The sequence below is a fragment of the Lissotriton vulgaris genome, chromosome 1_1 (genome assembly GCF_964263255.1).
Source record: "Lissotriton vulgaris chromosome 1_1, aLisVul1.2, whole genome shotgun sequence".
Classification (NCBI taxonomy): Eukaryota; Metazoa; Chordata; class Amphibia; order Caudata; family Salamandridae; genus Lissotriton; species Lissotriton vulgaris.
The window spans coordinates 614,271,664-614,296,366 of NC_141685.1; the positions used below are offsets into that span (position 1 = coordinate 614,271,664).

At 49.4% G+C, this 24,703-nt stretch overlaps 1 protein-coding gene across 2 annotated transcripts in view; it reads right to left on the reverse strand.

Moving 5' to 3' along the window:
* The window catches only part of ZZZ3 (zinc finger ZZ-type containing 3), a 430,359-nt gene that overhangs the window by 58,238 nt on the left and 347,418 nt on the right, over nucleotides 1-24,703 (reverse strand). For both annotated transcript variants that reach the window (XM_086954138.1, XM_086954139.1), the window contains exon 11: nucleotides 13,371-13,471. In XM_086954138.1, coding sequence (XP_086810264.1) covers nucleotides 13,371-13,471 — 101 coding nt within the window. The remainder of the gene's footprint in view (nucleotides 1-13,370; nucleotides 13,472-24,703) is intronic.

Here is a 24,703-nt window from a genome sequence, read left to right on the forward strand (position 1 = left end):
GGAAGGCTTTAATGGCAGGCACCCTGAAAAGTGAGAGGTGCTGCCTGTTCTGGAGATAAGCGGCCATCGCAGATAGATGTATGCGAATGGAAGCATAGGCCAAATTACATTTGTACAGGTGGAAAAGATAACAAATGATGTTTTGAATAGATGCATCTAGCGGGTCAATGTTGTGGTCTGCACAGTAAATGACAAACCGCTTCCACTTCGCCGCGTAGCATGCTCTAGTAGTGGGCTTCCTTGCCTCTTGGATGATGTCCATACAGTCTGGAGGCAAGTGTAGGTAGCCAAACTCTAAGACCTCAGGAGCCAGATCGCCAGGTTGAGCTGTTGCGGATCTGGATGCTGAACGTCGCCATGGCTCCGCGTCAGAAGGCTGGGTGTGAGGCGTAGCCTCTGATGCGGTACCACGGACAGTTCCAGAAACGTGGTGTACCATGGTTGGCGAGCCCACGTTGAAGCAACCAGGATGAGAGTCATTGAGTGCTGCCTGAGTTTGCGTGAAACCAGCGGTATCAGAGGTGCTGGGGGAAAAGCGTACGCAAATCTGCCTGACCAGTTCATCCATATCACATTGCCCTGCGACTGCGGGTGTGGAAACCTGGCAACGTAGCTTTGGCATTTTGCGTTCTCCCTTGTGGCGAACAGGTCTATCTCTGGATGACCCCACTTTTGGAAGTACGGGTGGAGTACTGATGGATGCAACTCCCACTCGTGCATTTGGTGGCTGTACCTGCTGAGCAGGTCCGCCATCTGATTGTCCTTGCCCGGGAGGTGTTCTGCCATGAGGAAGATGTTCCTCTGAATGGCCCACTTCCACATGCTCTGAGCCAGATGAGACAGCTGCGGAGAGTGGGTACCTCCCTGTTTCTGAATGTAGTACATGGCCGTCATGTTGTCCGTCCGGATCAACACGACCTTGTTGCACAGATGTACTTTGAAAGCTTTTAGTGCCATGAAGATTGCCATCAGTTCCCGAACATTGATGTGCATCTTCCATTGCTGTTGCGTCCATAGGTCCTGCACAGTGTAATGGAGTACATGAGCTCCCAATCCCTCGAGAGAAGCGTCCGTTGTCAGGATGATCTGTGGCACAGGCTCTTGGAACGGTCGTCCCTTGCAAAGGTTTCGTGGATTCCACCAATGCAGAGAGTTGTATGCCCGATCGCTCACCAACACTAGGTCTTTGAACTGGCTGTGAGCCTGAGTCCACTGACGTGCAAGGCACTCCTGAAGCGGACGCATATGTAATCTCGCGTGCGGGACTATGGAGATGCAGGAGGCCATCATGCCTATCAACTGCATAAACACTCACGCTGGAAGCGGGTGTTGAGGTCTGAATTTTTGTATCAGCGATTGAATGCTGCTGACCCTCACTGAATTCGGCTGTGCCGTGGCTGCCAGAGTGTTTATCGTCGCACCCAGATACTGCGGTATGTGGGCTGGCTGGAGGTGGGATTTTGGGTAATTCAGTGAGAATCCCTGATCGTGAAGGAGGTGAATGGTGTGGGACACGTGAGTGGCACACTGCTGGGCCGACTTCGCCTGGATGAGCCAGTCGTCCAGATAAGGGTAGACGTGGATGTTCCGTCTCCTTAGGTGCGCCGCCACTGTCGCCAGGCACTTTGTGAACACCCTGGGTGCCGTGGTGACTCCGAAAGGCAAAACCTTGAACTGGTAGTGTTGATTTTGGATGGTGAACCGGAGGTACTTTGTGTGACGGGTGCAGTGGAATGTGAAAATACGCATCCTTTAGGTCGAAAGTTGCGAGAAAATCCCCCTGACTGAGCAACGGGAGCACTTGCTGCAGGGTTAGCATATGGAAGTGCTCCGACAGGATGTACTGGTTGAGGGGCCTGAGGTCCAGGTTGGGCCTGAGGGACCCGTCCTTTTTCGGTATTAAAAAGTACAGGGAGTAGACCACGGTGCCTCTTTCCTGCACAGGCACGAGCTCTATTGCTCCTTTTTGCAGCATGACGATGACCTCCTGCTGCAATAGGTGCAAATGCTCGGCAGACATAGGACGGTGTCTTGGGGGTATGTTGGGTGGAGTGGATGTTAACTCCAGACGATAACCGTATTGTATAAGTGTTTTGACCCACCTGTCTGTGGTGATGGTTCTCCAGACCGGCAGGAACTGCTGAAGTCTCCCCCCGACCGGAGTTGCGTGGTCGGGGGGGATTGACAAGGCGTCACTGTTTGTTGGTGGCAGAGGATCTGGAGTTGTTGTTTTCACGAGCTCTGCCTTTGGCGCGGTTACCACGATATCCACCTCGACTCTTGTTGGTGTATGCGGACTGGGTGTTGCCTTTGTAGTACTGCGTGGCTTGTGAGAGCTGGCCTCTGGAAACGCCTCTAGTGCTTGAACGACGAAAAGACCCACCCCGAAACTGCTGGGACTGTAAGGCACCCATGGATTTAGCAGTTTCAGTGTCCTTCTTAATCTTTTCTAAGGCGGTGTCAACCTCCGGGCCAAACAGGTGATCTGGATTCACTGTTTGATTAAGGATGGTGGTTTGTATTTCTGGCTTAAATCCAGAGATTCTAAGCCAGGCATGTCGTCTCAGCATAACACTAGTGTTGACAGCCCGGGCGGCAGTGTCAGCCGCGTCCAGAGCGCACTTAATGGAAGCATTAGAGATCAGCTTCCCTTCCTGAATAAGCATCTCAGCTGCCTCCTTGTATTCATCAGGCAGGTGCTGCAACAGGGTCTCCAGCGTGTCAAAGCGTGCCCTGTCATACCTCGCCAGAAGCGATTGTGTATTGGAAATGCGCCAGATGTTGGCTGCTTGTGCTGCCACCCTTTTCCCTGATGCCTCAAAGACCTTAGATTCTTTGTCTGGGGGAGGAGCATCACCCGTAGTCTGAGAAATAGCCCTCTTCCAGGCATTCGAGACGACAAGAGAGTCCAGAGGCAACTGTCCTTTGATGTAGGTAGGATCAGTAGGCGCTGACTTATACCTTTTTTCAATCCTAGGGTTTATCACCCTCGCCCTGGTAGGCTCCTTAAAGATCTCCCCGGCATGTTTCGAGATACCTTTCAACATAGGCAGAGTTTTGACAGTCCTCTCCGAGACTGAGAAGGTATCAAAAAGGAAATAGACGTCAACAGGGTCAGCATGGAGCTGGACGTTGTGATTGTTAGCTGCCCGTTCAATGAGGGCATTGAATGCTGCAGAGTCTTCTGTAGGAGAAGTCTTCACAGAATATAGTGGAGAGTCTTGTCCTGAATGAGGATCACCCGGGTCAGCACCAGCGGCCCAGGGTTCACTGGTATCCTCAGGGTCTGTATAGACGGGATAGCTGTACTCATCCTCATCATCGCCCTCCCCAGTGTCCACATCAGAGTAAGTGGGTGAAACATGAGTTTCTGGAGAAAGTGGTTCCACCAAGACAGGAGTGGAAGCAGAGTCCTTTTTCTTCAGAGGAATCTTGTAGGACTCCATTGGTTGCTCTGGGGCAATTTTCCGCTTGTGGAGGGAAAGCCGGCCCTTTTCAGCATCAATAAAGTGTTCTCGGGGCTCGTCCACTGAAGGTCGTCGAGGCTTCGGGGTGGGCACCACCGTCGACGACTTCGGCGCCGAGGAAACCCTCTCGGGACGGTAGCGACAGCCTTAGGAGTGAAAGCCTTCGGCGCCACCTTTGGCGGCAACGTAAAGTGAATGGGCGTCGACGCCTTGTGAGGTTTCTCGACCGGCTTCGGAGGCGGAGAATCCTTCGGTCCGACCGATGATGCCTTCTCCCTGATGCGCTGCAGGGAGTCAGTCACCTTCTTGCTGAAAGCGGGGGACGGGCGTGCTGGATCGGCAGGATCCCTCGAGGCCTCACCAGGAGTGGACTCTCGGGGTGCGCCGCTCTTGGCCCTGTCCTGTTGACGCGGAGTCTCGAGAACCTTCGGGTCACTGAGTCCTTTCTTCGGGTCACCGAGAGCTTTCTTCGGGTCACTGAGCCCTTTGCTGGTGTCGACCGCCTTCGGCGCCGACGTATTCGGCTCGACCACTTTGACTTTAGTCTTCGGCGCGGCAGACTTCGTCTCGACGCCCTTGACTTGAGCCTTCGGCTCGACGACACCCTTCTGCTTCTTCGGCACCGAGGGCTCCGAGGCCTTGGATCCGTTAAAAGTGACGCGCACTTTCGGTTTCGAGGACGGCACCTGCGCAGATTCTTGTGTCGAGACCGTAGGTTTTACTTTCGGTTTCAATTTGCCAGGGTGAGGCTGAACATCAATGTCCGTGGCCGAGCCCGAAGGCGGGGCCGTAGAACCCATCGGAAGATCTTGGGTAAGGCCTAGAGGCGATCTCTCGACCTGAGCCTTATGAATAGGCGCGGCTCCATCGTGAGTTTGAGGTGGCTCTTTGTCCGAGCTATCCTCCATGGCCCCGAGGGCACCGTCGTCGTCTCCTACCTCATTGACGACTTCTTTAGCTTCGAACATTTCGGCGTCCGCGTCTTCGTCGTAGTCGACGTCCGACGCGGGGTTCGATTCACTGATGTCCCTGGTAGATTCTCCCTCGACGTCCCCTGCATCGAAAATGTCCACAGGCGCCGGTGCAGCCTGCTGGGCCTCCTGGCGCGCAGCTCGAAGCTTAAGCGTCTTCTTGGACCTGAAGCGGGAACAAGCCATGCACTTGGCTTCATCATGGTCCGGCGACAGACACTTGTTGCACACCGGGTGGACGTCGATGTGGGGATACTTTGAGTTGCAGACGGGACATCTCTTAAATGGACTACGGTCCATGATGAACAGTCGATAGGGTCTGAAGCGTCGACTGGGCCTTCTGCGTCGAGAGCACGCGTGAGTATGGAATCCGGCTCGGAACTGATCTGGAAGAACTAAGACCGAACGCAAGACTATACCGATGAAGAAAACTAAAGACCTTTTGGTCTTAAGAATTTTTTTTATCGATTCCGACTAGAGGGAACCCAAAGACATCCGAACCCAATGGCGGAAAAAACAATCTGAGGATGGAGTCGATGCCCATGCGCACTGTAGTCCAGGGGAGGAGCCACCTATCTCGTGATACTTCGAAGACTCTTCCAGGACAACAATGTGCAATCATCCGGACCCAACACTAGGCGGCGATCTATGCACAGATATGAATTCAGCAGCCCACATGCCTCAAACCAAATTGCTCGTGGCCCACTATAAGCCGCAGGGAGCGATAATGGGCAGCCAGGATGGGTTTATGAAAATAGGCATCCTGCAAGTCCAGCGCTCCCATGTCTCCTGGGTCCAGGGCAGACAGGACCTGAGCTAGAGGGAGTATCTTGAACTTTTTTTTTTTAGGACGTAGTTGAGGGCTCTGAGGTTGAGGAAAGGACAAAGACCTTTGTCCTTGTTAGGGACCAGAAAATAGGAGGAACAAACACCACAGCTTATTTCTAGCCTGGGACCCCTCTCCACAGCTCCCTTGGCCAAGAGAGTTTTGGCTTCCTCGCAGGGTAAGGCAAGGTGATCCTCCGTCAGCCGTTCGTACACTGGAGGCATGGATAGAGGGGTAGTCTCGAACACGCAGGTGTAGTCCCATGGGACTATTTGCAACACTCACCTGTCCGAGGTGATGTGTTGCTAGTGGTTGATATGATGGCGTATTCTGCCACCAATGATCCAGAGGGTTCGGACTACAAGGGTTTTGCGGTGGAGGTGAGGATCATAGCTTGGCTCGACTTCTTGCCTTCTAAACCACGTGGTTGGGTGAACCGCATCCACGGCCCCACAGAGGTTGCTGAACATGCGGCGCCCTCTAGTCAGAATAAGCGATTGATAGCCTCTTCAATAACCATGAAAGGAGCGTAAAGCAGACACAGGCCGGGATGTGGTGGCAAGGCCCAAGTACTTGGTCATGGCCCACAAATCCTTGAAATGCTCAAGGGCGCATCTGCTTAATCTCCGAAGAGACAGGAGCCATCAAAGGGCATGTCTATTAGATTAGCTGGTACATCCCCCGAAAAACCAGACGTCCTCAGCCAGGTCTGGCGACTTAAGGCCACCATCATGGAAATCGCTTTGTCTAGCGAGTCTGTCGTGTTCTGGCCACACCACATGGCAAACTTTATTGCATCTGAAATGGCCTGGGAGAGTAGAATCTGGTCCTCCTCCGAGACTCTGGGCAGTACCTGCCCAACCGTGTCCCATATCGAATGGGAATAACAGCCCAAAAGGCGTGCAGAGTTCACCGACCGCAATGCTAGACTGGCGGAAGAGAAAATCTTCTACCCAAAAATTTCTGTCTCTTGGATTCCCTGTCCGGGGGCGAGGAAGGGAAAGAGCTATGGGAAGTAGATTGAACCACCAGCTTTGTGGGGTGGGTGGTGAGGAAAGCGGAGTGGCCCAGTGAAGGGTGATGGCGGCGGGCAATCCTTCTATTCAAAGGAGCCCCTGTGCTGTGCTTGGACCAGGTGCCCCAAAGAATATCCATCAAAGCTTCAGAGAAAGGCAGCAAGGGTTCCAAACTGGAGACACCAGGCTGCAGGACCTCTGTCAAGATGTTAGTCTGGACTGCCACTGCAGGAATCTGCAGGTCCATGACCTCCGCAGCCCTACACACCACTATAGCAAATGATGCGCCCTCCTCCGTAGCCAGGTTAGGGGAGACAGCATACCAGAATCTGGGGCGTGTCCAGGCCACTGGCATCACCCAGTTCCTCATATCAGTCCATGTCCTGGGGTTGCAGGATTTCTAAGGGGTCCTGCTCTCCTCCCAATCCTCCCCATCCATCCCTAACCCTTCAGAATAGGGCAGGTTAAATGGCATAGAGCTGTACGCCCCAGTAAGGAACCAGTCTCTGCGTTGGTGGATGCCAGACCCGCTCCGTGTCATCAGGAATGACGATTGGCGCCAAGATTAGCTTTAGGGACCGCTCCCTCAAAACCTTCGGCGCCATGGCCTGGCAATTGTAGCACACCTTCTAGAGACACACTAAGTGGGTGTCCGCAAGAGACAGCAGGGTGACAGGTGCCGCAAAGCTAGAACCCAGAGTGAATCAACCAGATCATAAGAACACAGCAGCAGACCCAGGTCAAGCACATTCACTACACTTGGTTTCAAACTTATTACTTTGAGTGCAACAACTTCCACACCTGCTGCTGAGAGATGCCTATTAACAATAAGACTTAAAGACAAAAAGAAGGTGCACTACATGGACAAATCAAGAAGATATAAGTTCTTTGAAGGTTCTTCTTTTTTATTAAGTTTCTTTGAAAACAACAGCGGCACACAGCCAACGAGTTTCGCTCCCCCGTACCACGGGAACTTAGTCAGGGCTATTAACATATAACAGGGGCTTCCGAAATCGAACCCAAGTACACCATATGTCCGAAAGTAAGTGTCCAGTGAGCGTCGCACAGGAAGAGCATAGATGGTCCTAGTAGGTAGAGAAATTTTTTTGGGGGCAGTATATTACTGAGTGAGGTCAATAATTCCAAAGGTTTCAGGGGAGTGCTACATAGGACCACTCCTCAGGGATTCCATATGTCGGAAGATGACAGGAAATAAATATATTATTATCACGCCAAAGTGGTGGTAGTAGTGGCTGACGGGCATAGTGGCGCGAGCTTCCATCGACTGCAGCGTCGATGGAAGCTCGCGCCACTATGCCCGTCAGCTTTGTATTATGGATGCTCTGCTTGGTTAATATACGGAGACTGTTCTTTCAAGCAGTCGGGACCTTCACCTTCTGTCACTACTGTTTATCGCCTAACTGTGAAGGAAACTACAACACTTTGGTGTGAAAAGAATTTATTTATTTCCGGTCATCTTCCGACATATGGAATCCCTGAGGAGTGGTCCTATGTAGCACTCACCTGAAACATTTGGAATTATCGACCTCGCTCAGTTTAACTGCCCCAATTTTATTTTCCTCTACCTACTAGGACCATCTATGCTCTTCCTGTGCGACGCTCACTGGACACTTACTTTCGGACATACAGTGTACTTGGGTTCGATTTCGGAAGCCCTTGTTATATCCTAATAGCCCTGACGAAGTTCCATTGGCACGGGGGAACGAAACGCGTTGGCTGTGTGCCGCGTTTGTTTTCAAAGAAACTTAATAAAAAAAGGAGAACCTTCAAATAACTTATATCTTCTTGATTTGTCCATGAAGTGCACCTTCCTTTTGTCTTCTTCCTAGTCTTCCCTAGCACACCAAAAGGGGTTGACAAAAAGTTTTAAAAAAAAGTTTGTCAAAAAACGACAGGGGGGTAAGCTCTCCGACGGATCTGCACTGGCTGACGCAACAAGAAGAGAATGGACGTCAGCGCCCTGGAGTGGCGGTTATAGTCACGACACGGACGGCACAATGAAAGCGACGCCAATGTCACACTGAGTCGACCAACGCAATGTACCGAAGCAGAGTGGTACTACAATGAAAAATCTTCCGGAACCAGTCGGACATCTGGATGTTCAAAGGTAAGGAATCTGAGGCTAGATGTCTATCAGAGACCTGGGCTCACCCGCTGGTTGCTTGCAACTGAGCAGTTAGGCTTATCCACCGGGTTCAACTGCAAAGTATTGGCAAAACACCCTTCCTCACAACAAACTGCATACGCTACAAAAGACTCCATACTGTATGTATAAAAACACTTGCCTTTGTATTACACACACACACACAGACATCAAAACAAGATACAAAGTGTATATACACTTTACAGTTATAAGCAATTGTCGGACTTTTGCATTTTAGAAAAATCAAACAGTCACAAGTCTCTGATTACCCCTCATGACCCAACCCCCCAGTCTTCAACTACAGCAGCCAACGATACACGTTGCCCCCCGGCTGGAGCCCCATTGACTAGACAGTTTGAACCACCTAACAAGGAAAGAAACAGTTACTTAGTTTCGTCCATCCGGATTAGTCCTCCACACGGCATGTGCACATGGGCGCGATCACGATCCCCCACAGACAAAAGGTAGGCATACTTCCCAGTCTGGAGAATTTTTTTCCTCTCAAGCGGAGGTGCGACCTACCACAGACCCCGACAGTCAGCTGCAGATGCCTACAAGGCTCACAAAACCCCTAGGGTCTCATCACTGTTTTAAAAAACAAAGCACTCTGTGGTGTGGGTCCAAGGAGATGGAGTCAAAGACTTCAGATAGAGGTCGCACTGTTGTCCTCCCGATCTGGAGGCAGAAGACACTGAGCTCCCTGGAGCACAAGCAAAAACAAGTCCCCTGGTTGCAAGCACGGGCCCCTCAGACTCTGTAAGCTTCTCCCGGGTGGCAGCAATGGATGGTTGGGAGAGGAACAGAGGAGCAAGTGGGAGGGTGGGCAAAGGATCAACAGAGGAGCAGGTGGGCGGGTGAGTGAGCAACAGAGGAGAAGGTGGGCGGGTGAGTGAGCAACCGAGGAGCAGGTGGGAGGGGGGGCAACAGAGGAGCAAGTGGGAGGGCGGACAGGGGAGCAAGTGGGAGGGAGGGCGGGGGAAGGGACAGATGAGAAAGTGGGAGGGCGGGAGGGGGAGCAACAGATGAGCAAGTGGGAGGGCGGGCGGAGGAGCAACAGTGGAGCAAGTGGGAGGGCGGGCGGAGGAGCAACAGTGGAGCAAGTGGGAGGGCGGGCGGAGGAGCAACAGTGGAGCAAGTGGGAGGGTGGGCAGAGGAGCAACAGTGGAGCAAGTGGAAGGGCAGAGGAGCAACAGTGGAGCAAGTGGAAGGGCAGAGGAGCAACAGTGGAGCAAGTGGAAGGGCAGAGGAGCAACAGTGGAGCAAGTGGAAGGGCAGAGGAGCAACAGTGGAGCAAGTGGAAGGGCAGAGGAGCAACATTGGAGCAAGTGGAAGGGCGGGCAGCAACAGTGGAGCAAGTGGGAGGGCGGGCAGCAACAGTGGAGCAAGTGGGAGGGCGGGCAGCAACAGTGGAGCAAGTGGGAGGGCGGGCAGCAACAGTGGAGCAAGTGGGAGGGCGGGCAGCAACAGTGGAGCAAGTGGGAGGGCGGGCAGCAACAGTGGAGCAAGTGGGAGGGCGGGCAGCAACAGTGGAGCAAGTGGGAGGGCGGGCAGCAACAGTAAGGCAAGTGGGACGGCGGGCAGCAACAGTGGAGCCAGTTGAGCAACAGAGGAGCTAGTGGGAGGGCGGGCGAGAGCAACAGAGGAGCCAGTGGGAGGGCGGGCGGGGGAGCAACAGAGGAGCCAGTGGGAGGGCGGGCGGGGGAGCAACAGAGGAGCCAGTGGGAGGGCGGGCGGGGGAGCAACAGAGGAGCCAGTGGGTGGGCGGGCGGGGGAGCAACAGAGGAGCCAGGGGGTGGGCGGGCGGGGGAGCAACAGAGGAGCCAGGGGGTGGGCGGGCGGGGGAGCAACAGAGGAGCCAGGGGGTGGGCGGTCGGGGGAGCAACAGAGGAGCCAGGGGGAGGGCAGGCAGGGGAGCAACAGAGGAGCCAGGGGGAGGGCGGGCAGGGGAGCAACAGAGGAGCAAGGGGGAGGGCGGGCGAAGGAGCAACAGAGGAGCAAGGGGGAGGGCGGGCGAAGGAGCAACAGAGGAGCAAGGAGGGGCGGGCGAGGGAGCAAAGAGGAGCCGGTGGGAGGGCGGGCGGGCCGAGCAACAGAGGAGCCGGTGGGAGGGCGGGCCGAGCAACAGAGGAGCCGGTGGGAGGGCGGGCCGAGCAACAGAGGAGCCGGTGGGAGGGCGGGCCGAGCAACAGAGGAGCCGGTGGGAGGGCGGGCCGAGCAACAGAGGAGCCGGTGGGAGGGCGGGCAGGGAGCAACAGTGGAGCCAGTGGGAGGGCGGGAGGGGAGCAACAGAGGAGCCAGTGGGAGAGCGGGAGGGGAGGAACAGAGGAGCCAGTGGGAGGGCGGGAGGGGAGCAACAGAGGAGCCAGTGGGAGGGCGGGAGGGGAGCAACAGAGGAGCCAGTGGGAGGGCGGGAGGGGAGCAACAGAGGAGCCAGTGGGAGGGCGGGAGGGGAGCAACGGAGGGGCCGGTGGGAGGGCGGATCGAGCAACAGAGGAGCCGGTGGGAGGGCGGGCCGAGCAACAGAGGAGCCAGTTAGGCAACATTGCAGCCAGTGGGAGGGCGGGCGGGGGGCAACATTGCAGCTAGTGGGAGGGCGGGCGGGGAGCAACAGAGGAGCCAGTGGGAGGGCAGGAGGGGAGCAACAGAGGAGCCAGTGGGAGGGGAGCAACAGAGGAGCCAGTGGGAGGGCGGGAGGGGGCAACAGAGGAGCCAGTGAGAGGGCGGGAGGGGGGCAACAGAGGAGCCAGTGAGAGGGCGGGAGGGGGGCAACAGAGGAGCTAGTGGGAGGGGAGCAACAGAGGAGCCAGTGGGAGGGCTGGAGGGGGGCAACAGAGGAGCCAGTGAGAGGGCGGGAGGGGGGCAACAGAGGAGCCAGTGAGAGGGCGGGAGGGGGGCAACAGAGGAGCCAGTGGGAGGGCGGGAGGGGAGCAACAGAGGAGCCAGTGGGAGGGCGGGAGGGGAGCAACAGAGGAGCCAGTGGGAGGGGAGCAACAGAGGAGCCAGAGGGAAGGCGGGCAGGGAGCAACAGAGGAGCCAGTGGGAGGGCGGGCAGGGAGCAACAGAGGAGCCAGTGGGAGGGCGGGCAGGGAGCAACAGAGGAGCCAGTGGGAGGGCGGGCAGGGAGCAACAGAGGAGCCAGTGGGAGGGCGGGCAGGGAACCACAGAGGAGCCAATGGGAGGGCGGGCAGGGAGCCACAGAGGAGCCAATGGGAGGGTGGGCAGGGAGCCACAGAGGAGCAAGTGGGAGGACAGGCGAGCTACACAAGTCAAACGAGCAACACAGGAGGAGTGGGAGGGCAGGTGGGGGGGAGCAACAGTGGAGGGGTGGGGGAGCAGCAGAGGAGGGGTGGGAGGGCGGGTAACAGTAGAGGGGTGGGAGGGCAGTGGGAGGGGTACCAACAGTGGAGAGTTGGGTTCAAACAGGAGAGTTGTGAGGGTGGGTGTTGGAGCAACAGAGGAGAGGTGTGATGGAACAATAGAAGAAAGGTCAGTGAACAACAGAGGAAAGGTGGGAGGGCGGGCAACAGAGGAGGGGTGGGATGGCGGGCGGAGAACAGAGGAGGGGTGGGAGGGCGAGCGGAGAACAGAGGAGGGGTGGGAGAGCGGAGAACAGACAAGTTTGAGGACGGGTTGAGAATAAATAAAAAACGCAAAAATTGATGAGATGAGAGCAACATTGCATGCATGGGTTGGGGAGGCAGCTCACAAGGCAGGAAAAAGTGGGGGAAGCAATGGATGAGCTGTGGGTGGGGTAGGAGGGGGTTTAAGAAACAGAAAAACCTAAGTCGTTTAATCAAAACAATGACAAAGAAGCTATGCTACATGGGAAGGTCAAAAACAAAAGCAAGGAAAGCTACTGATCAAGAATCAATTAAATGAAAGTGACAATAAATCAAACCAATGGAAAGCAATCGGTTAACCCTAAGCCTACTGTAGGCTTTTTAATAGTTTACTTACAGGTCTTTTAAAAGAGAGCTCAAATCTGTCTGTAGGTTAGATGTTAACACCTTTCGAGCGTCGAACATTCAGCGCCCAGTGCTGAACGTTCGAATAACGAATGCTGACCTGTCGGCCAACGGTCGTGGCAAGGTAGTGCTTGTGACGACCGTTGGCCGACAGCAGCACTTAAAGGGTTAAAAACATTAATTAAAATAAACATAAACCTACCTTGCAGATGGGGCAGCTGTGTCTTAACAGAGCTACCCATTTTTCATAGAAGCCTCAAGCTTTGCACCAATGTTATCAAATCAAAAAATTATATGGATTCTTGCTGCTAATACAATTGAAATCCACAACAGAGTACCAATAGTGTCAGAAAAGCTTCCAGGAAGTAAATATTTTTTAGAAAGGTTCTTAAAGAATCTACTTGATAATGAGAGACTGCACGGGGTATCCGGATAGTGACTGGCAAACCTTTACAATTGCAGGTGACACTGCCTGAAGGATACTGGCTATGATGTTACTGAGATTCCAAATGTCACATTTTTAAATGTGAATAATAGAGAACACAGTCTTGTCTATCCGGTTTGAAGCTCAGAGCGGCCATGATGATCACATTTAGGATTTTGCTTTCAAGCATGATCCTAAAATTTTTTGTTTCAGATCCCAAATATCACAGCAGTACCAAAGTATCCACAATGCTTCCAGACTTTCACTACTGTGAAACCAATATTTATGTAATGCTGGCTTCATTGCTTGTGAGAGGTGGTCAATATTTAGAGTGGTGGTGTGGGTAAGAAGCAGGGAGATTCTGAAGATGCAGAGCCTGAAAACAAAAAAAGTTCTGAAATTCGACGGCTAGCTGATTGCTTTTAGTTTCTTCATCTCTTGTTTGAGTCAAATGCCATAATATAAGGCAGTTCAGTCAAGGCTTAGGCAAGGGCTGTTAGTTTTAGCTTTACAGAAAATATAGGGCGTTAAGCTTACCAATCCGAGCATGAATCACAGAAATCCACTGCCATGTCTGGCGGGCAATCCTGGCAATGCCACCGGATTCCTTGAATTGGTTCTGTGCCACAGTTATCGCACTAGGGAAAATATTAAAAGTGAATTAATAGTGACCAATACTCTCAGTTCTGTAATAAAATGCTATGTGCAAACAGTTTGCACCGAGTGGCAGTAACTATTACAGATTTGTGTTTTTAATTATCCTTTACAACCTTAGTGGTGGAAGTGAAAGACTACAATTAACTGCTGTAACTCCCAAGTCACCTAAAGAAAATGTGCAAGCTATGTACTTGTACCAATGAGTCTGTATTCAAAATAATCTAAACATGGCATAAGTAGAGTGAAAGGCAAGTACAAGCAGAGAGAGAAGAGCACAAATATAGAAAATATACCAAAAGTGGAAAAGCATCCTCAATAGCAAGTAACTTTTCTTCTTAGCACACAGACATTTGTGTGGAGTCCATTTCCTGATTCATTGCAGGCTTCATGGATGGAGGGCTAACCAAATTTTCATTTTCATGGACAAAACATTGTGGGTTTCGTGTTTAATACACGGTCAATCTTCAATAACAATGCTTTACTGTTTTAAACCACACAATGGACAGAGGGATCTCCTTAGTCCTACCAAAAGATAACACCAAGAAACATTAAAAAGCCTAAGTTGCATTTTTTCAATCCCAACACTAGGGACCACCGAAGTATGCAAACACATGCTGCAAGTACACATTTGTAGTGCAAGCACATGCTGCAAGTATGTATATGTAATACAGATCTACATGTTGCATACATCTTTATCACGAAAGAGCAGTGGGGTGGTTTGGGAGGGAGGAAGGGGGCTTGTTGGAAAAGAAGTCGCACAATCTTAACTGAACCAAATTCTGAAGCATGTGAAAGAAGACTGGATTTCCTAAATTTAGTTGTGGTGGAGTGATTCGTAATATCAAAGTGGGAATGCAAAAAAAGGAGTGGAAAAGAGAGCATGAGTGCGTAATTGTGCCTTGAGGTTTTTCAGAGTGCATCACTCACAGTGCATACTAGTTTAAACAAAGTGCACTGATCAAATTTCAGACAGAATTCGAGCGACTAGGATTGGCTGTACTAAGGAGTTGGAGGCAGGTCTGAGGGCATGTAGGGAAAGGCTGGGCCCTTTCCAGCTGCCTGCAACAAAAAACAAGCATTGGCATAGCCAATAGGTCTCACCTTTGGAACCTTCCAAGTGTTTAACCAGGCAGCAAAATTATCCCCACATATGCCTACACACTCCAACAACATATAGCATGCTGGGACCAATCTTATAAGAAGAAAAGTTAACAGACGATGTTGGTTATAAATATTAGAAGTGGAAGAAGCGCATCATCAGACATGGGTGAACTTAAAATCTAAGCAGCTTTCAGAAAGAAAAAAAACGTTAACCACAGACGCCAATTGCCTTGTTGGTGCTAGTGTGGTGTAGTGAGGGGCAAAGATGCTCAAAGTGTGGATAAATAGCAATTGTAGCATCAGTAGATGAAGGTTCTGAGGCTAATCCAGGCTGTCATATCCCACGAGAAGGCATGCTTCATGGGGCCAAGTTTTAAATGGCAATGCTACAAAAACCCTAGCAATGGTATATATGTTCAGAGGGCACACAAATACCATATACCACTAATGGTAGACAGATGTGCCTGACCCTTGACACTCCAACTGTATTTCACTGCTGGGAAGCTTGCAACCATTAACACACTGAAGGTATAGTCGCGTGCCTAATTTGTGACAACGGACCTAAAATCCAATCTTAGCATCATTCTTTGAGCAAATTGTGACACCTTGGGCAAATTCTTTTATCCTCCTATAAAATCGTATCCTTTAACACCAACAAATGGGGAGCGCTTGCAGACAGGCTGATGGCAGTGATACGAGTTTTATATCAAATAAAACGGGAACGGAACAAACTCATCTCATACATTATTGTGATAGGTGCCCACTGATCTAGTGTTAAATGATGCGTTAGACGCCACAGGACCCACCAACACGCTTCCTTTATGATATGAGAATGCCCAACATCGCGGAGATTTGCTCTCTGCTCCTCCCAGATATTTGTATTTCGGTACTAATGTGACCAAATATATGGTATTATCCTGCTAAACGGACAGACAATGGCCAAACTGGGGCCGACGAAATGACCAACATAAAGATCAAGTCAGAGTTTGGAGCTCCAAGTGAGTCTTATAAAATCAGTGTCTGTACTGCATAGCATTAAAGACGAGCAGGGCTTCAAAGTGCAGTGTCATTAACCAAAGCGTCAAAGCTTCTAAGCACTAGCCGAGTATTCTCTTTTGTGAAGCACTAGTCACTGTGGAAGGTGCCCCTGATAAGTCAGGGGAGCAGTCAGTTTGATATGAAAATAAGCAGTATTTGGAATGAACTTATTTGGCAGGGGGAAGGTGGGGCGGCGCGAGACCGTAATGGGAAGTGAACAGGTGCCATTTTGTACCGAGTGAGGCTGCCGATATGCATTAGTGCACCCGTAGACAAACCAGGCAGCAGCATGAACATGGGATTTGGTAAAAAAAAACAAAAAAACTGCGCTTGATGCTCAGATAGGGGAGCTGGAGGCTGCAGGTCCCCGGCACAGGAGGAAAGGTAGCAGAAGAAAAAGAAAGAAAGATCTGCATAAGCTTAGATTGATAGAGTATAAAACCGCCATCATTGAGGAAAAGGGATAATTTTTCCTCAATGATGACATAGCCCTTAAAGTCACCAAGAGAACTTTTCACCGTGAAACTCTTCTGGCCCACTCATCCTCTGCCTGTACTGAAGTTTCACAGGGTTTGCGTGATAAAATGGCATGCTTTTTTCAAGATAAAATTAAGGAAAGACATTCCTCCCCGGAGACGCTCAATGCTGGAGGGTCCAGTATAGTCCCTCCCCTGGGTTCCCTGGTTGGGGTTCACTGCGCAGCACAGGGGGAATAAAGTCATTTTATTTTGGTCTGGTTCCCCACTGGAGCCCTGCCCTTTGAAAATTTTGAAGTTGGGAAGAGAGGCTATTGGTTCTCATCTGACCACACTTCTTAATACTGCCATTACATCAGAGCAGTATACCGTCGCGTGGAAAACTGGGGTGGTTAAACCCCTCTTAAAAAAGCCCTCTTTGGATCCCGCTGAATTAAAAAAATAAATTTACCGGCCAATCTCCCTACTGCCTGTACCAGCAAAACTCCTGGAAAAGCAGCTGAACATCAATTGCTCGATGGCTTCCAGCATGGGATCAGGGGAGAGCATAGTACTGAGACAGCATTAACCTCTGAACTTAACAACATCAGTAGTCATGTGGATGTACGTCACAGGACTTTCTGGATCTTACAGCGGCCTTCGACACCATCACTCCTCTGAGAATGGTTGGGAGGCATTGGGAAATTGGGATTAAGGGCCTTGCACTGAATCTGCTCACCTCCTTTCTTACAGACCGGTCACAAAGGGTCAAAATGGGCCAATTCTACTCAGCTCCCAATCCGTTGTTCAGTGGAGTTCCTCAGGGGTACTCATTGAGCTCAACCCTTTTTAATATCTATGTGGCTCCTTTCGCCGGGGTGGTAAGATCACTTGGGTTGGAGGTGTTATCTTATGCTGATGATGCTCAAATTATGGTCTCTATCACTGACAGTGTGGAAGCACCAGCAGCGAATTTTAAAAACTGTATGCAGGCAGTGGCCTCCTGGATGGTAGAGAACTATTTAAAACTCAATGGGGAAAAAAAACGGAGGTTTTAATGTTTGAAAACCATCAGAACATTTGGTCAGACGCCTGGTGGCCAGACTCGCTTGGTCCTTGCCCCTACCCTGGCCTCAGTGCCAAAAACCTGGGCATCATAATTGACAACTCTTTTCTTGGGCCCTCAAGTCAATAGGTTAATCTCTACCTGCTTTGGGATGATAAGGATTCTCAGAAAGATCTCAATTTCTTTCCCTCTCTGCCCTAAAACAGGCCACTGTAGCCATTGTGTTGTCTAGATTAGACAATTGTAATGCCCTTTATCTGGGTATTAACAAGGGGCTAGCGCATCGACATCAGCTTGTGCAAAATGCTGCTGCCAGGCTGGTGATGGGTCTTCCCAAGTATCAGTCAGCCTCGGCCACTATCCGAAATCTGCACTGGCCTCCGCTTGATTGGAGAATTGTATTCAAAGCCCTCTGCCTGGTTCATAAGGCCTTCTACAACACAGGGTCAGACAGCATCAGGAAACTATTTCAGAGATATGTCCCTACCAAGCAGGTAAGATCAGCTAGTAAGAACGTGCTGATAGTTCCTAGTTTCAGGAAAGCTAGGTGGGAAGGTAGTGCCTTCTCTGACACTGCGGCCAAACATTGGAACTCCCTCCCTCATTCAATCTCGGGTCTGGACTCTCACTGTCTCTTTCGCAAAGCCTTGAAGACCTGGCTTTTTACTCTCTACTCTGTAAGCTGTGTATATATTTGCACCTCTGTTCTCAGCTCTATTGACCTCTACGCAGCGCATGGACGATCCTGGGCTAATTTTGCGCTTTATAAAGCTTATATTCATTCATTCAGTCGTAGCTGCAACTCGTGTGTGGCAGAAGGAGCCAGGCATTAGCTGGGGTACAAGATAAACAGGAGCCAGGCATTAGCTGGGGTACAAGATAAAACTAGAAATAAGGCTACTAAAAATCCATGCAAAATTAAAATATTTATCAAAAAATGTGCGTTTTTTAATGGTTCTCTCAGTTGATTGAGAATAATAAGAGTAATTACAAACATGACAGTATGTAATACAACTATTTACTAATCAACAATATCAGATAAATCTATAGCTTCGATATTCCCAGCTCTTCCAGCAAGTTTTGCGTGGCCAGTTCTTCGACAGCAGCCCCCACATATGGCAATTATTGCAGATCACGAAGATTATAGATATTTCCATGCTGGAGTGCAATTGGCTGACATGCAAACTAACAATTAGACAGGTGCTGCCATATACGACCATTGGTTGCAATGGCCATTTTAGTAAAAACAGTAAAAAAAAAAACAAGCAATAGCATGGGGAGATCGAGTTTTGAAGATGAAAGCACAGTGCTCATGAAATGTGCACCGCGCTGACTAGTTTAAATGAAACGGGTGCCGCAATAAAAAATAATGACGTTGGGCAAGCCGTTCCGTGAAAAACGAAAAGAGAATTAAGTGCTGCCGAAAAATACCCCCTCTCTCTTGTGCGCCGTGGAGAGCCCATGCTCTGAAGCAGGTCGTGCATGTTGGCGCCGTAAACAAACAAGCGCAGCCAAAGAGGACAGCGCTGACAATGTAAAGAAAAGAGTGCTTACTGTCTTTCAAAGAACAGCATGTAAAGCCGCAGGTAAAAGATCAAGTCCACGTGTGCGGGGGAAAAGTCGACAGGGTGGTAACCAGGAGAGACTAAAAAGCCTCCTGGATAATCATAACACCCTGTTTAGCATAATTGGTGACGCAAAATGACGCGCACCAATGGAAAACACGGGCGGAGCAGAAAGCGAGCTTCTGGAATGGTATTGATTCCAAGAGATCTAAAAAGTGTTCCTCATAAGCATCGTGCAAACATCAGCATACCACAAACATCAGATTGCTTTACACAGTGACACTTCAAATGCTGGAGTATCACATGCATACTTCAAATAGGAGAAAGTCAAATAAGTATAATGTAAACACTTGAATGGTGTACAAATGTGAGAGACATGGGAGTGTCACATTATACACCAACCTCAAAAGGGGCCTAAAGGATTGTGTATACATTTGGATTGCTTCAGAGCATACAGCAAAACTGACAATGTCACACCATCAGCAAACTGAAAACTTCTAGTATAATCCAGGAGGGCACTAATTCTAGAAAGTCTTAGGCTTTGACCCTGGTAATAACAAGAAAATAGAGTACGCGCTGAAGAGAATACAAATATGAGGTAGTGCCATATCTTCATGCACAAGAGTGCAGGATGAATCATCAGGGGAACAGTGAAGAACGGTCAAATCTCCAAGCAAGTGCTGCCAACAGCTAAAACTAAATGAATTTTTGGTGAAACATTTTTGGGCTGGTTTTTACTGTGGTTCTTGGTTTCCCTACTCGGGACACCACACCTGCGGTGGATATATTTGTACTGCATGCAGCACATTTTAGATGCATTATACACTGAAAGGCCACTAATATGTGCACAAGAACAGAGTTTGTTAAAGGAATAAAATCAATCCAACCAGAGGCTTACAGCAATGGTGCTTACCTCATCCAATCCTATTCAAACCATTGTATTTACGATTTAAATTCTGAATTAATGGCTCAAAATGGAATGCTGGCAAAAATAGACCGTATCCACATTCAAATGTTTTTTACATTTTAAGCTAAGCACTTATCAAACTTAAAACCATCTAAATTACCTGGAGACGGATTGTGTGAGAAATTAACTTCAAAACTTAAGAAAAACAATGTAATGATTTTATGATCAAGCAGGAAACAAATTCAATTTGGGAGTACATGGGTTCGGCTCCTAGAGGTAACCAAGGTATAAAATAACCATGGCTTACAGCTTTATAATCTGCTACCCTTGAAATCTCTTAAATGACTAGGAAGTTTGTAGTTATATCTAACAACTTGGGCCGGGGAAGGGGTACTGAAAGTCGGTGGATCATTGGGCAGTTTTTAATCGGTAGATATATTCGTTGTATACAATCCAAAAAATTAGCTTGGTTTCCCTTGAAGGAAGGCACAATTTTGAAAGAAAATAAGTTACTTACATGTAACTGCAGTCATCCAGTATTGGTAACTTTCATGGAGTCACATGCTTGAATCATTCCCTGTCGAAGTGGGAATCCCACAGTATCATAATGAAGCAGTATGCATTACTATTATAGGCTATAATGGCAATGAAAAATCAGTTTAATAGCCTAGCCATGTCTTTATTAAACAAGTATTGGCATAAACAATAGGCCTCGCCTTTGGGACCCTATAAGTTTAGCCATACAACACTTGATGTTGTTGCACAAAGGATATTTTGTTGGAGCGGTCATTGGCAGTTCCGGCAGGGACAATACGTAGTGCAAGCCACAGTGGACCCCTGATGAGGGCCATGGCACTTATATTTTTACAAATTAAGTACTGACAGACACCTAAATGGTTGCACATGTATTGCAGTAAGTGTAGTTGAAGCGCAATCAAACCGCTCAAAATGAAAACTACATACTAAAAACATACTTCATTTGAGACAGCGCAGAAATGGAACAAAAAGGCAATAAGTCTGGTAAACCAAGAAACAATGCAGCATAAGGACGGTAAACCATGAAACCATGCAGCATTGAGATGTATGAGGGGCAATTAATCCTTGCATAAGGTCACCGAGCAATTATGAATAGGAGGCATTAAATTAAAAATCAACAGTGTGTTGTAACCTTACCTGCTGTGACTTCCCCGTTACCCACCCCTCTCCTGGCCTTGCTTAAACTACGTCCTAAGTGTCCTTCGTGCGCTAGTTCCACTAATTGGCTTCCTAAAGCTTCTGGAGGGACCAGTTTCCCAGACTTCAGTACGAAATCTCCTTCTACTGATAGGTCTTCCCTCACGTTCCAGTACGGTTGGATCTTGGTCTCCATGTCCTTGCACTTTTTTGGCCAACCCGTGAGTATATTCCTCTTTACTTTCTTCAGTACTTCATCTCGATCCATCTGGGTTACCCACGACTCCTTCTCCACTGCCGCTAATCGCAGCTCAGGAATCGATTCACCCGCCACATCTTCCTCCTCCTCGCCTACCGCTGGTGCTCTTGATAGGAAATCGGCAACCCTATTCTGTTGCCCTGGTATGTAGGATACTCTGAAATTGTAGGCTTGCAGGCCCACAGCCCATTTAGCTATGCGGGGCGTCATGCTTTCCATTTCCTTCCTTGTGAACAGCGAGACCAGTGGTTTGTGGTCGGTCTGTACTTCAAATGGAGTTCCCCAGATGAAAAACTTGTAGTGACAGATGGCCCAATAAACTGCTAGAGCTTCTTTCTCTATGGTCGAGTAGTTTTTCTCAGAAGAAGTGAGTGTTCTGGAAGCGAAAGCCACGACATTGACCTTGCTCCCCTCTCTTTGCGCCAACGTCGCCCCTATTCCTTTGTTGCTGGCATCAGTAGAGATGATAGTTGCACCATTCGGGTCAAACTTCCCAATAAATAATTGAGACTTACTTACGACCAGACAGTCTTCAGGGACAGGTCCACCAACCTAGGGGGTCATAACACGTTCAAGAATGTGAATGTATTAAAGGCACACTGTCAATTAATAAGTGAGCAGCCTTCAGGCAGAGGGAACAAAACCCTGGTGTTTCCTATTTAAACATCAAAACACGGTATTAGCATAAAGTCTAAGGGAGTTTGAGAATTATGTAAGGTAAACTAGGATGAAGTGCGAAATCTGCAACAAAAACCTACTTGCTGCTCCTAAAATCACAGCATAAAAATGCGTAATCCGAAATAGACGTCAAACACTGCAGAGAGTCGGAGTCAAGGCATTTAAAGAAAGAGGGTGTGAGAGGTGGCAGTGAATTATCCAGCCAGCCGACCCTTTCTGTACAACCCTGGAATTCTGGGACCTGAAGTCCCACGCTATTATGTAGCCAAAACTAACAAGAACTGGATCATTTGTGAGGAATGCCAGTAAAACGATACAGAATGGAAAGTAACAAAACATACAGCCCAAACCCGTATGAACTTACAGACAGGGAACTACAAAGTCTCTATTAGCAGGAGAAAGTCACAGATAAACCCGAAGAAAATAAAGGGGGAGAGAAGGTTTAGTAACAAATCTCTTGCAGGTAATCAAAACGGCAGTGCTAAACGCTTATATATTTTTTTATATATATCGCTCATGGATAACACATGCCAATGGAGCAAGCAAGTTCGCGAGCTGAATAACAAATGACATTAAACAAACAAAACTAGCACGAAACCAAAACAAGTCTGCTCAAGACAATCAGATTTTTTATCAGTTGAATCTGGCAAAGGGTAGGAGGAAGAACGCAATATGAATGCTAGGAAAGAGTAACATTACAGCAGCGGGGCATAAGGATGCAGAGAGGAGATAAACCTCCTATTCTCACGGCGTGGAAGGAGCAGCTAGCAGAGGATTGGATAGAGCGAAGAAAAGTTGTTTACAGACTAGAGTGCGACGGAACCACTACATTTGTAGATTACCCCCAAAACATACGTAGCTAGGTAAAAAAATGTTTAAGAGTTTCATGCCACATGTTTGTACTGGGTTTCAGTAGGTGAACCCGGGAGTGGTGCGCGCGCAGTCTGCTCTTTTTGGAAGCGCATACTTGTGCTTGTGGCCTGCCCCCTCCCTCAAGGTGGATGCCGCCACAAGCACAAGGGTGTGCTTCCAGAAAGAGCAGAGCGACGGCTAAAGGTCCACCTATGCAGCGCTGCGCAGGTGAGACCTAAAAAGGATCAAAGTTAAACTATAACCAATCATTTGACAGCACTCTCGAGAACATTCCCAAAAGAGGCAGACTCCCTCAGATTTTCAAGCACAAGTGGTAATAAATAATTTCAAGTTCCAAGGGGAGGTTCTTGGAGGAGGAGTGTGGTTCGCATGTGAATCTATGAAAGATACCAATACCGGATAACTGCAATTGAACAAGTTACTTACCTAGGGTAACTATATATCTGTAAGAAACATTTATTAGTGATAGATTCCTTACCTTAGAATTACCCACAGGTGTCAGACTGGATCCGGAAAGTTTGTCAGCAGTACCCCTGCGAGTTGGAAGGTGGCGTTGTGCGTCTCTGCGTCAGTCGTTGGGGTCGTGGTCATCGACATGAAGTCGCAGCAGCTACTTAGACGCCGCCCTCGCGCTCTGACATCAGTTCTGTATAAGACTTTCCGCGCCAGGAACGCAGAGCCATGCAATATACGGACCATTGAAGCATTGAAACTAGGGCCCTGAAAAGGATGACCGTAACCCTAGAAATCAGTTCGCAGACCAGGGAGGATTGTTGGGCCGGTAAGGAATCTATCACTAACTAATGTTTCTTACAGATAGATATATTGGTACCAAAGGTAAGTAACTTATTCATTTGAAAGAAACACGTAGTGACAGATTTCTTACCTTAGAATAAATACCCCATCAATACCAACCCCGGTGGTGGGTCTGTGAACCAAGATCACACCAAGAAGAGAACGGCCAAAGAAGCCATCTCTCCAGACTTGGCTGTCCCGGGAATAGTGCTTAGTAAAAGTGTGCAACAAGGCCCACGTAGCTGCCAGACAGCTGTCTTGTAAGGGGACACCACTTCCCAAAGCAGTAGTGGCAGCCGTCGCCCTGGTTGAATAGGTGAGCAGCCCTACCGGAGGCACCTTTTTTTGCCAGAGAATAACAGGCTTTAATACACAAGACGACCCATTGAGAGATAGTCCGCTTGTGTACGGCCAGACCTTACTTGGCGCCTACGTAGCCAACAAAGAACTGGTCATCCACCCTGAACTGTTGTGTGCTATTCAAGTAAAATGAAAGCGCACATTTTGGGTCCAGACTGTGGAGCCTCTCTTCCTCTCTGGAAGGACGCGAAGGCCAAAAGAAAGTGGGCAAAGTGATGGTCTGCCCGATGTGAAAGTCAGTGAAAAAGTATGGCAGAAAGGATGGATGTGTTCTGAGCACTACCTTGTCCGGATGGACAGACCGAAAAGGAGGTTTGCTAGATGAACCTGGAGCTCACTCACTCTCCTAGCAGAGGTGTTGACAACCAGAAAAAGCAGTCTCCATAGTTAACAGATGAAGAGGACAGTTGTGAAGAGGCTCAAAGGGAGCGCATATTAAATATGTGAGAACCAGGTTCAACTCCCACTGTGGCATTACGAAGGGAATAGGAGGGAAAAGAGGAGAAATGCCTTTGAGGAAACGATTTACAACAAGGCGCTTGAAAAGAGAGGGATGATCAGGAAGCCTAAGAAAGGCTGAAATAGCAGAAAGGTAGCACTTGATAGTGCCCAGAGCAGAGCCCTGCTAGGCCAAAGAAAGAAGGAATGGAAGGACTTCTGAAAGAGGGGCAGAAAGGGGATCCACAGCCTTGGCTGGGCACCATGCCACAAACTTATTCCACCTGTAGGCGTATACCAACTTAGTGGAGGGACGCCTGTCTGCTAGTATGACATCACAGACTTCAGGAGGCAGTGGAAAGCAATTAACTGCAGCCGCTCAATCTCCACGCAAGGAGGTGGAGACTGGACAGGTTCGGGTGGAGGGCCGTCCTCTGCTGTTGCAACAGAAGATCCTCCCGAAGAGATAGACGAATCGGGGGATCGATGGTCATACTGAGTAGCT